Below are 12790 nucleotides of genomic sequence, written 5' to 3'. Positions count from 1 at the left end.
TATTTTTTTCATACTTGAACTCAATTCGATTCGATATTGTATAAATCGTATCCAACTTGAAATTAATAAAATATTATTTTTAAATATAAAATATTTATTTTTTTAATATAAATATTTAAATATATATTATATAAATAAATAATTAAATAAATAATAAAAAAATAATTTTTATATAATATCGAGTCGGATTTACCTAAAACTTGAATCCGACCTAACTTCAAATTTTTTTTAACATTATCTGACTCGACTTAAAACTCAATTTAAAAAAAAAAAATCGATTTTATAAGGTTAGATTGGATCAAAACTCGTAAAAATTGAGTTGCCAACCCTAACTATATTTACAAGTTACAATAAATAATTTTTACTTAATTTTTTAATTTATGATAAAACAAAATAGATTATGGTATAAAAAATTATAAAATGATAGAAGACATTAATAAAGCAAGTTTAAAAAATAAAAAATAAAATAGCTTTTTTATTTTAAATTGTGAATTATAGAGAAAAAATAAAAAATAATATATAAGAATGGAATAATGTTGTTTTGGAGCAAACTGAGATTATCACGTTAATGCAAAAGATGGTGGAGTGGTTAAGGAAAATGAACTTTTGACGTTAATATCATGCCACTATTTTACCATAAAGTATAATTTTTGTATGAACATAAGGTTGTGAAGAAATGTACATAATATTATTCAATTGAAGAATTTAAAATTTTTAATTTTAAAAAATGCATATGACTAATTGTCTTTTCATGGCATTAAAAAAAAAAAAGCGTAACATGGACGCCAAACATTTCTTACAGGCACTTCTCATTCATGGATTTGTCTTTTTATTTCTCTTAAAATAGGGAAAAAAAAAGTTTCACGGTTGCCTTTCTCTTATTTTGACTGGAGCTTTTTATTCCAACTGGTAAAATTTTGAGCGGAGCATCCAAGAGCAGTGGTAGGGTTTTGACTGAAGCGTTCTTCTGCAATGGTAGAATTTTGATTGAAGAGTATTTTTTTTGAACGGTAACATTTTGAATGGAGCGTTCTCTTTCACCGGTAACATTTTGACCGAGCGTTAAGTTGATAGTATAATTTTGACTGGAGCGTTTTTCTGTAACCGTAGAATTTTTTATTGTTCTTCTGCAACGGTAGAATTTGACTGGAGAGCGTTCTCCTCCAACGGTATAAAAATGACTGGAGCGTTTGTTGGGAAGAAATTTCCCTCTTCTCTCATCCATTTCCCACTTTCTTTCACTTCAACACTCTCCCTGGAAGCTTTCTAAAAAAGCCATTGGAAACCTAGTTACTTTTCTTCTTCGTCATGAAGGCCATCCAAAACCTACTTCAGTTATTCCGTTTCTTGCCATCGGCGTCTCGCCCCTTCCACCTCCACTCCTTATTTCTCCCTCAACGAGCTCTCTTAACTCTCAAGAGAAGCTCTTCGACATCTCCGCGTAAATCCAACGCTGAGGTAAACCCTAACTTTTATTTTCTTTACGTTTGATTTCGGTTTCTCTTTTTTCAAATTCCGCTGAAACGGATGCTACTTTATTTTGCAAAAATTCACATGTTATCGATGTTTAATTGTTCATGGCTTCTTTGATTAGTCGCTCATTTTTTCTAGTTTATTTAAACGTAGATTTCGTCATTTAAGATTAGGCAATTTGCAATGTGGTTTGTGGTTCGTTTCTGCCTCTTGGGTGAGAGTCTGGTATTATGAATCAGTTCAATAGTGTAATTTGATTTGCACGAGTCGGTGAAAATAATCTGTTAGGGTTTAAGAATAACGGCTGTTTGATTTTTCTCAATTATAAACATAATTGCGCTGTAACGCCATCTAAGTGAAATGGCCCATCAAATGTTTTATGTGGTCAGCAGTGGTTTTAATGCTTTCTTAGAATGTTTGATCAGCAGTGTCTTAAATCTTGTAGTCTCGAGAACAATTTGCTTAATTTCTTTCATGTGGATTAACAACTTAATAATTCGGTACTATCTTTTTCCTCCATAGCATTTGAAGGTCACTAGTGGCGAGAACTTAAATCAGTTAGTAAATAGCAATATACCATGACATTCGAAGCATCAATGGGCTTCAACAGTTTAGTTGCTTAGAGTGGGTTCCTTTTCTTTCGCCTTGATTTTTTAATGGTTTTTTGTTGCTATGATTTTGAATCTCAAGCCAAAGACGTCCTTCATCCTCAACCACCACCTCCCCCTTTGTCCTTCTTAACTATTTATTTTATATTTGGGATGCAGTCTGGCATTTGTGATATACTTTTATAGAGAAACCATATATAAGTGTCTGTGTCTGCGTGCTTTTGTTAATTTATGAGAATTTAATTTCATATTCTTATGATGGTTTCTTTCCCCAAAGTAAATAAATCTAGCTGAATAAGATGTTATTGTCTCAACCACTCAATATTCTTATACATTTTCAAACAAAATATATTAACTGATACAGCTATGGTGTGTCTGGGATTTAGGTACAAATGATGAGATATTACGTCCAGATGGTTTTGACTAGATATTAAAAGATGAAACCGCAAGTGTTAGCTTTTTTGACCTTTGTCAAGTAATTTTTTGGTTCTTTCACTTCTATCTTCAGGCATTTTTGTGTCATTAAGGTCCTCAAGTTATCTTGCAATGTCATCACTTCTGTTTTTTGTATTTTTTCTTAGCCAATCCAGATCTGGTCTGAATGATCTTATGGGTTATAGTTGAACAAGTTAAATTCCATTAGTACTTTATTAGAAAAATAAAAGTATAAAAGTAAATGAATTACTAACCTATATAGTTTTCTCATCAAATAACATACTACTTCAAATTAAGATATTTGTTTAAGATGCCTGTAAAAGTTATAGCTATATCAAAGGAAGATTTACACATGTTGATTCACATCAGTAGCTAGCAAGGTATCAGTTGAAAATATGATAAGGGATGTCCAAGCTGTTCAGGTCACGAGTTGTACTGCTTGTTGGACATTGTTAAGATCTTGCAGGTTACTTTCTTCTCATGATTTAATGGACAGGTTTTAGCCAGAGGTTTTAGCCAGTGCTGCTTTCAGTAGAGAGTAAGGAATATTGGAAAGGAGCCAAACCACTTCGCTTGGGACACTTGCAACGACTTCAGGTTTTAAAAATTTTCTTTCTCTTTTTGCTGATCTTATAACTATTCTCTCAGTGCATTTTGCCATACCTCATACTTCATCATGAATCTTAAAGACAGTCCAGTTGATTAATTGCTTTGATGAAATAAGTAATTGTTCAGATTCAGCAGAGGAACTAACACATGATAAAAGAAACTTCTATGGTCTTTTGATTTTTTTTATTTGGGTCAGTAATATGACCTGCCATCAAATACCAAATGACTATAGCTGAATAATTAAAAGTCTAGGAGTAAACTAAGCATTTACTCCATGTTTCATGGTCATCTAAGGTCATAATAAGCAGTGTGTAACTGTAATGTCATTGTGAGAAGTTCCACATACCTGCCTTATCTGTGTTAGGCATGAGATATATGACATAATGCTAGATGGCATGAAGTCTTATGCTTAGGACTTCAAAATGGTAACATAAAATTTGTTCTATTTTTCTTTTATCAAAGTGACATTGACAATTCCTTGAATTCACAGTTCTGCTTTTATTACAAGGTTTTCGAAGCTTTAGTGAATTATGCTAGGGTGGTGATGCTGGTTTTTTTCGTTTTCAAGTTTTTTGAGCTGTTTCTGTTGTGGGACATCCTTAATGAGGACCATTTCAGTGACAAAGGGTTATCATGTATAGAGGTTTGATTCACCCCTTCAAAGTGATAATGACAAGCATCCATTTGTTTTTGCCTCAGCCTTATTACTACTTTGATGCCTATATCTTTTTTTTTTTTTTCTCCTTTCTTACCAACATGTTAATTGAATAACAGTATCAAGTTTCTTACTGATATTATATCTTCAGGTCACTTCATATTGATGCGGCAATAAGTCCTGTGGGTCATTGAAATTTATATATCTAAGCCTTGCATCATGTCTCTTTTCGAAAGGTGTTACCCATATCATTGTGATAGTCATTGTTTGGTAGATTTAAAGTAATAGTGGTGGTTGAGCAGGGAGAGTGCATTGGGGTTGCATTTCAGGTACATCTTCTGTGTCGGTTTTGCATGACTTAAAATTTGTGGATTTATGCCAAATTCTGCTATGAGATAACTCTTTTTTTAAATCATTTATTTAGTTTAGTTTAATTTTCACTTTGTTTCATAATGCCATTGAGAATGGTCAAGTACAAAATGTATACCATGCAAAAGTAAAATGCATTCCTTAAAAAATTTGTAAAAATGTCAAAGAGGCATGGTATTATGTGACAGGAGGATATAGTACTCCTTGTTCTTGCTCCCTTTCAAATTTTGGTATGCTTGTTGGGCCAATTTTTATTTTATCAACTATTACTCTTTTCATCATGTGCTTTTGCTTGCGCTATATACAGTCCCTCTTTATCTTTCCCTCCCCCTAACTACCAAATATTATGTTTTAACAGGAGACTTCCTTTAGGTTTACAGATCTGAGGATGCTCAACATATTGGCTATGGAATACCAACTATGGTTCTATCTCATTTTCTGAATGACTATGAGAGGAATGGGAAGTGTACAGGTAAAAATCTCTTCATAACTTAAACAGACTCTTGGTCCTTTTTCTTTGTGTGTGTGTGAAATCTGCATGCACTCTTTGATTTTGAGAGGTATTGCATTAGCTCTTCCCTCTCACGTATTGCACAGGGATATCATTGTGAATGCATAAGTTAGTTTAGGTTCAATGGTCCATGTGGTTTCCTTCGTAAGCCCTATTTGAAATATCAAATTGTTGTTTAACCATTGATTACCGTTGTTTTTGTGTGTTGCCCTGTAAAACAAACTCTGTTTTGGTCAAACAGTTGTTCAGTCGATTTATTCACCATCTCATTCAAAGACATTATAATTTTTTTTCAGAAAAAAAAAATCCCGTAGTTTAAAATTGTTTACAGCAGGCGAACAGAAAAATCTAGCCATTTCTTTGGTGTGCATAATTTTATGATAATGATATTTGATAGCATTACAATTTATCAATGCTTATTATTAGTATTATCTTTAATTTTTGGTGAAGATAAGTTTTGATAAATGAAGAACTGAGTTGAATCTTGAGTATGGAGTGGTGGAATTATTTAGACTGAGGCAGCTATTTCGGGGTATTTAATTGGGGGCTGTGTACTTAGGGATGGCATTGGAGCCTGACCAAGCTCCGGTGAATTTTGTTACTTTTTTTGTGGCACTCCTCTGTTCCTGCATTGTAATTGGTTAATCTTCTGGAGAAAAAAACAGATGGTTTAATGAGTCGATAACTGTGCTTGCCATTTTGAGTTGTTCAAATCACTCCTTACTTAACAACCTGTAAGGTCTGGAATAATGCAGGTTAATAAGTCTTTGTTTTGGTTGTTGTTTTAAAATAATTTTGTATGGTGATCATTTTGGGGGTAATTGCAGGTCTTATTATTTATTCTGTTTACCACTGAAGGAAAGAGTTCACACGTTCTAGTATTTAATGAGGAGCTTTTCTTTATATATCTTCTTCCTCCTATCATATTCCATGCCGGGCTAGTCTGACTTATGTGAAATTATCAAATCTTTGCTTTTTGTTGCCCTCAACATATTGATTGTTGATATTACAACTATCATTTAAATATGATGCATCATATTCCCTTTGTTTTTAGGGGTTAAAAAAATCTTGAGGTGTTTCATAATCATATTACAACTATCAATTGTCATTCAGGTTAATAAGTCTTTGTTTTGGTTGTTGTTTTAAAATAATTTTGTATGGTGATCATTTTGTGGGTAATTGCAGGTCTTATTATTTATTCTATTTACCACTGAAGGAAAGAGTTCACACGTTCTAGTATTTAATGAGGAGCTTTTCTTTATATATCTTCTTCCTCCTATCATGTTCCATGCCAGGCTAGTCTGACTTATGTGAAATTATCAAATCTTTGCTTTTTGTTGCCCTCAACATATCGATTGTTGATATTACAACTATCATTTGAATATGATGCACCATATTCCCTTTTTTTTTAGAGGTTAAAAAAATCTTGAGGTGTTTCATAATCATATTACAACTATCAATTGTCAGGCTTGTTTTACTTTTTATTCAGTTTTATTTGCTACTTTCTTTCTTGAAAACTGAAGTTCCTCCGGCCTTTTTCTAATCTTTTTATTGTTGGAACGATGTGTTTCATAATCTGGTCTTTTTTAATCCACCAGATTCCTGGTCAACAGGAAGCAATTTTTCCATAACTTTGTGATGATCACTTTGTTCAGTGCTGTCGATAATTTGATGTCGTTTGTTATCATATCTATTGGTATATCCAAACTTTTAAAATATTTTAGTTTTTAAGGAAGACTCTTTAGTTTTTATTCAATTTCATGCATTTGTAAAGACAATGTGGACGTATTTAAGCCTCAGCTTCATCTGATTGACTATTTTTGCTTTTTGCTTGTTGCATGTATTTGCACGCATCTATTTATACTGTTTATACATAATATGTTCAAGGGTTTGGATTCAAAGTTTGTTTCTGACTAGGAAACTTGTAATGCTGCTAATACTACAGCTACTCCAAAATTTTGACTAAACAAAAAAAAATTTATCTAAAGCTTAAATCAGACCTTATATTTGATGGATATATTTTTCTTTAAGGGAGGATTATCATTATGAAAAATTTAGAAGTTCATTCTTCAGGCTGATCACCGTGAAAGCATATTAAGTATAACAAGCCTCCAAATGAAGTTGAGGATTATAACTTCTCTGGCATTTTTATACACATTGTTAGATGTCTTGCATTATCCCTAGGAATATCACATGTTTGATGCTCTCTAGGTGTTCATAAGATAATGTTCAATTAAATGAACTATAGGCTTTTTTATAGAACACTGCCTCTATAAATTCCATTGCTTGTTTAAGTTTATAATCAGCAACTCAGCATGACACACTGCTTGTTAGAAATGAGGACCGGTTCAAAAAAAAGATTGACTGTAGTAATTGCGAGTTCCTAGGATTGTAAATACTACCTTTTGGTAGCCAATTTTTATCTTTTCCCTTATATCAGGCAAGAGTGTTTTTTAGGCTAATAGTGTTGTAACTTTTAGGCAAAAGAGTAAAAAGAACCCCTGAAATAAAATTTAATAATCATCCAAATCCCTATCTCTTTTTGCAATCAATTAAACCCTCAAACATCTATTTTCACCAATTTAGCCTTTGTTAGAGGAAAAATAGTGAACTATTGAAATTTTGTTTGAGGACTTTTTTGACCTTTTAGCCTAACTTCTATAATTGTCTCTTGTCTCAGGTACTGTGCAATTATTTAAGAACTTGGATATTGGTTTCCTTGACATTGGAGATGTATCTTGGTAATGTCTGCATCTTTAATTAAAGTTTGCTAATGTTTCTTTAAAGCTTACTTTCAACTGATATGCAGTTGCATGTAGGAAGATATCATTTAAATTTGGGTCAAATTATTCATCCTTGCATTATGAAGTAGCTTTCAATATGAAGCCCAGGAACAAATGATTCTTAATTCCTTTCCAAGGATTTTTGGCTGTTTGAGATAAGAAACATGCATATATTTTATTTATGTATCTAACATAACATCAATTTCACTTGTAGGTTGGATTAATAAGTGCATACATCATAAAGAAATTGTACATTGGCTGGTACAGGCAAATGATTAACAATTCTTGCTGTCTCATCATTTTATGATGCAAATTTGATTAACAATTCTTGCTGTCTCATCACTTCATTTTGTTAAAATGAAAATGTATGCAACTTTTAGTCGGTAGATTAGTTCAGCTCTATGTTAGAGTGCTTCAATGTGTGTGTTGGAGTTCCACAACTCTCTTGGTAGGCATTTTCTGTTTAGAGCTTTAACAAGCTCTAATAAAATTTTGCTTGTCAAATGTTTGCAAATTTATTAATGTCAGCAATTGTATAGAATTGGAAACCTATTGACAAAAGTCACCAATCTAGATTTTCACATAATGGATTATTAATTAACTCATAGATGATAAATTTAGGTTATACTTGTTTATTATGATGTTAGGCAGAGCTCATGATGGCTCAAAAACTAAGAAATCTTACCACAATGCTACCTCTTAGAACTCTCATCACAATCTGTTGTTCTCTCTCTCCGCTTCTCACTCAATGGCTTGCTGTGTCATCTAATCTATCTGCATGGCATGAGAATCGTAAAGCTTTATACAAATAACATTTCCTTTTCATTTTAAATTAAGTAGCTAACGTTCTTCCAAATTTCAGGCATTCTACTGATCATGAAGTTGCTTTCATGACTCTCATGGCTGCCTTTCATATATGATGGCTGAAGTAAGGATCTAGCTTTGTAATATTTCAGGTACTGTCTTTACCTTGCATGTCATATCCCTATTTTCTTGATAACAGTGTTGGCAATTGTATTCTGTTTTTCAGTTGTTCAATTTGAGCAGCATTCTTACAGTGTTCTTTTGTGGGTTTGTTATGTCACATTGCACCTGGCATAATGTGACTGAAAGTTCAAGAATCACCAAAGTATGGTACTTTGAAATTGACTTCCCAATTGTTGAAAGTTCTCTGTTTTTATCTTCATTCTCTTTTATTTATTTAGTTACCCCTTGTCAAACCCAAATAAACATGTTTTGACATTCTTGTGCTGATTATTTGATCATTGCAGGCATGCTTTTGCAGCATATCTTTCATATCAGAGATTTTCATCTTTCTGTATGTTGGTATGGATGCTTTGGATATTGAGAAGTGGAAAGTTGTTAGGAAAAGGTACTGCCTATATTTTTGGCCAATGGCATTTGCATTAGATCTTGTCTTGCTGCGTCTTACCCTGTTGCATATGTAATTTTAACATATTGACTCTTTTTACCCTCGTTTTCAACCATCTCAAGAAATTTATTGTATCTTGTCAAGTAATGTAGTATAATGTAGTATGTGTATCAGTTATCATTGTGTTTGTAATTTGAATATCAAATCAATGTCTCTCAGTAGCCATTTTTCATTTGGATATTTCATGTGTTTTTGTAGTCCTGGAACATCTGCCGTGGTGAGCCCGAGACTGCTTGGTTTGGTTCTACTTGGACGGCCAGCTTCTGTTTTCCTCTATCCTTTATATCCAATTTAATTAGAAGGTCTCAGAGTGACAAATTTACATTGAAGCAACGGGTTGGTGTTGAGAGTTATGTTTTGAGTTTTCCTTCCCTCTGACACACTTGATGCACTTAGGCGGGCAGGGCTCATGCGAGGTTCTGTGTCCGTGGTGCTTAGGTCGTTCGATTAATGATATCAACACTTCTGCAGTTTGATGGACTTTATTGTCCAAAAGTTGGTGAACATATTTCAATGAGTGTCTTTGGCATCAGTATAAGACAATAGTTGTAAGAACTTTCATCTTCTCAACACGAATTGGCTGGAATTGTTTGCCTCGAGAGAGGAGATAAAATGCTTACGGTGTTAGGGCAAAAATATAGCTAAATTTTGGTATCTAAGTGCCTGACCAAATAATGATGCGTATTAAGAGGAATCTGTACCAAAAATTTGTGAGTTTTTTGGTCAACCACTGTGCATGCAGACATTCTTTTCTGTGTAAAGGATACCATCCTTTTCCCATCGAGGAACTCGCTCAGGCCATGTTAAAGCCTGCTCGCGTGGTACTCGCATCTCTCTCGAATAACAGAGAAAGTGATTATTCATAATGATGGCTTGAAGCAGCACAACCTCGGTTTGGTTAAAACGGTTTATATCGTGCCTCCATCTTGTTACATATTCGACACATGCATTCAAATATAGATGCATGCATATGTACATAGGCACAAAGTCACAATTCACAAAAATGTGTTTTACTTGGAAGAATTTTTTATTCCTCTCGAGTAATACTATATAACACAAAAAATTCATTTTTTAATCATTGAACAGTCAACATAATTCATATGGTTATTGTGAGGTTTGAGAAGCAAAATCTTGAACCGTGCAGACATGGCAAGTAATTTCCAGAATTTGGTAGCTATAAAAGTTGTAGTAACATACATTGCCTTTTTACTCCAATACCATGACATGTTCAAGACAAGGGCATATATGTATGTATATATTCCTTCTTTCTAGTTCTAGGGACCTGAAATGAAGGAAAATTTCAATCGTTACAAATAAATTATACTTGGTATATGATTCCTCGTTCAATGGAATGATTCCATTACAGAAGTGAGTTGATATCATTGGCTATGTTCTCGGCATCAGCGCTAGCCCCATACAATCCTCTTCTCGACAATCCAACGCAGTACAAACCATTCTTTCCCTTCCAATGGTTTGGGAAACTCGGTTTAGGAATTCCATCATCATTCAGCAGGTAATCATCTCCCTGCCTCAAAACAGTAAACTTGTTTTAGTTAAACAAGGCAATGTTCAATAATTCTTCTAAGGATGCAATATTATGATTTTAAACTTGTTGATTTTGATTTTAACTGTTAATGCTGTCCTTCTTCTTGGTATATAATAACATTGTTTGTTTTCTCTCCTTTGAAAAGGCAAAACTAATATCATGTTATACCTCAAGCCAGATATTTGTGGACCGCTTGAAGCCAGTGCATAAGACAATTGCGTCAAAGGAATGTGTTTTGCCGTTCTCGAACACCACCTCGTTGTCTCTTATACTCGATATAGCTGGCAATACCTGCAGCGGATTATGTATATTTATATATGTTAACGCCCATTAACAAATTTAACATCCAATTGATTCGGACTTCAAAGAGGAAAATTAAGAAAAGTAAAAAAAGGAGGTTTGGGGGCGAAGGGTTTTTCTCTTTTTGTTGGCTTATTATTTCAAAAAAAAAATCCTTCAGTTCAGGCCCAATATTCTTCTACAGACGGACCCATGCCACATTTACATCAATGGTTGATTTCCCCAACCAGGAAATTTGTAAGGAAAAAAATTTGAAAAGCAGAAGAGTTTCTTTGGTTTTTAAGCAAATTGAGACTGCATTTCCTGACACGACAGAGGCAGACGTCAAGTCAACTCATGGTTCACCAAATTCTTGTTGGTTCAAGTTGTTACCATCAACTCCTCATTTTTTCAATTACCAAGGGAGGAAGCAATTGAAGTCAATCTCCAATCCTTCAAACGTGGCACCAATTTCTTCTAGCCAATTAATCCGCTATAATTAATGACAATGAACTGAATGACTACCTTGACGGCTAATGTCAATGTCCTACTCTTTCTTCGGAATAAAAAGAAACGTTTAGGAAACATTTTTTGTTTATAAAATATATTATTATTTTCAGTTAGTAGTACAAGAAAAGAGAAAAAAGAAAGGAAAATTGTATATTTAAGTACTATATTCCTTGAAAAAATCAAATGTTACCTGAATCTTCCGGGACTTGATCTTGTTATGGGTTCCTACATCAAAAACAGGGTACTTGCCATAGGCAACTTTCATGAAAAATGGACCCTGCTTAGGTCTGGTAATTCCATACTTGGTCAAGTCCCCGTAAACAAGCTTGCTGAGCATGACCATCAACGAGTCCACCATGTTAACTGGAATATACTTCAAAAGAATTAACCCCAAGTACACCATCCCCTTGGAAAGAATGTGAACCTGTAGCACCATATCCCACATATAAAATATGTAAAGAAAGGCAGACTTTGGAATTTGGATTCTCTCCAATACGTCAGAGAGTCAAGTTTGATTCGAAATTAACCAAATTAATGAAGAGAAAATTATCAGATCAAAATTAAACGAGGTAAGTATCTTTTTACCGGGCTGCGCACAACTATAGATGTTTTGGCACCGTGATTTGCCAGGTCCAGTGCGATCTCCATGCCAGAATTGCCTGATCCAACAACCAAAACATTATGATCTCTAAAAGCCTTGCCATTTCTGAACTGGGTTGAATGGAGAACATTTCCAGGGAATGTATTCAATCCTTCAATCTCAGGTTTATAAGGGTTGCTTGTTTCTCCACTAGCGACGGCCAAAAACCTCCCTGTGAACTCCTCAACCTCACCAGAACTCAAGTTCCTGGCCTTAACAATCCATTTCTTGCTTGCTTCATCGAACTTGGCCAACACGACGCATTTCCGGTACAAAGGACTGATCTCAAAATAAGAAACGTAATCATCCAAGTAGCTTATGAATTGTTCTTTGGAGATAAATCTTGGATAAGAGTCGGGAAATGGCATATGAGGAAGCACACAGAATTGCTTGTCTAAGTGAAGGTGGAGGCGATCATAGGCATATTTCTTCCAAAGAGAAGCAAAACAATCTTCTCTTTCAAGGATTATGTAAGGGATTGATTGGAGTTTAAGGCAGGCCGCCGTGGCCAGGCCAGAGGGGCCGGCCCCGACGATAATGACCGGTTGTTCTTGCATCGCTGGAGTCACTGGTTCTCTTAGTTTGGTAGTGCCAAAATGATAAGCAAAATGGCTCTCAGATCAGGGCATGGAAACAGAGATGTGGGGTTAGTTTTATACTATCGTATTAAGTCATAATATTAGACAAATACTTAATTATAACTAGTTGTTTACACTTGAGGTATCTTTCGGTTACTAACTCTACAAATTAAATAGATCATAAAAAAAGATTTAGAAAATATATAAATAAATAAATGTAAGTTCTCGATATGAACTTTCTTAAACTAGTTGAAATTTTCTATCAAGAGCTTCGTTGGATTCTTGTTAGATTCAATTCTTAAATGCTAAAAGATCAAAAACAAAAAATATATATAAGATTAAAGATTTATATTTAATGCATT

At 33.9% G+C, this 12790-nt stretch overlaps 1 protein-coding gene, 1 long non-coding RNA gene and 1 pseudogene across 4 annotated transcripts; 2 read left to right on the top strand and 1 right to left on the bottom strand.

Annotated features, from left to right (window-relative positions):
• Positions 1-948: 948 nt before the first annotated feature.
• LOC149512129 (uncharacterized) lies at positions 949-3925 on the top strand. Of its 2 annotated transcripts, none has more exons than XR_016332456.1 (3): positions 949-1458; positions 3013-3113; positions 3694-3925. It is a non-coding gene; the product is annotated as an uncharacterized LOC149512129 (long non-coding RNA). The 2 variants fall into 2 exon arrangements; XR_016332455.1 differs by having other exon boundaries at positions 3634-3925.
• A 20-nt stretch (positions 3926-3945) lies between these two features.
• On the top strand, positions 3946-9737 carry LOC111314180 (sodium/hydrogen exchanger 3-like; annotated as a pseudogene).
• Positions 9738-10041: 304 nt separating this feature from the next.
• Positions 10042-12516, bottom strand: LOC111314178 (putative indole-3-pyruvate monooxygenase YUCCA10). Of its 2 annotated transcripts, none has more exons than XM_022915299.2 (4): positions 11796-12511; positions 11401-11634; positions 10590-10712; positions 10042-10400 (listed from the first exon to the last, which is right to left on the bottom strand). In XM_022915299.2, exons 1-4 carry the CDS (start codon positions 12405-12407, stop codon positions 10236-10238), a joined length of 1134 nt encoding a protein of 377 aa, XP_022771034.2. In that variant the 5' UTR covers positions 12408-12511; the 3' UTR covers positions 10042-10235. The 2 variants fall into 2 exon arrangements, with proteins under 2 accessions (XP_022771034.2, XP_022771035.2); XM_022915300.2 differs by having other exon boundaries at positions 10258-10404; positions 11796-12516.
• Between the last annotated feature and the right edge of the window lie 274 nt (positions 12517-12790).

Source organism: Durio zibethinus, chromosome 23 (assembly GCF_047325235.1).
Source record: "Durio zibethinus cultivar Kanyao isolate XHJ-2024 chromosome 23, ASM4732523v1, whole genome shotgun sequence".
Taxonomy (NCBI): domain Eukaryota; kingdom Viridiplantae; phylum Streptophyta; class Magnoliopsida; order Malvales; family Malvaceae; genus Durio; species Durio zibethinus.
Note: the sequence above shows the minus strand (reverse complement) of the source record. Positions and strands in the feature narration are given on the sequence as shown.

What these genes read in the sequence shown, in the direction of transcription:
- LOC111314178 (XM_022915299.2), bottom strand. Translation starts at nt 12,407, where the DNA reads ATGCAAGAACAACCGGTCATTATCGTCGGGGCCGGCCCCTCTGGCCTG. An exon ending in TCAAGTCCCGGAAGATTCAG is followed by an intron (nt 10,713 to 11,400) that starts GTAACATTTGAT and finishes AATCCGCTGCAG; the next exon opens with GTATTGCCAGCTATATCGAG. An exon ending in CCACAAATATCTGGCTTGAG is followed by an intron (nt 10,401 to 10,589) that starts GTATAACATGAT and finishes GTTTTGAGGCAG; the next exon opens with GGAGATGATTACCTGCTGAA.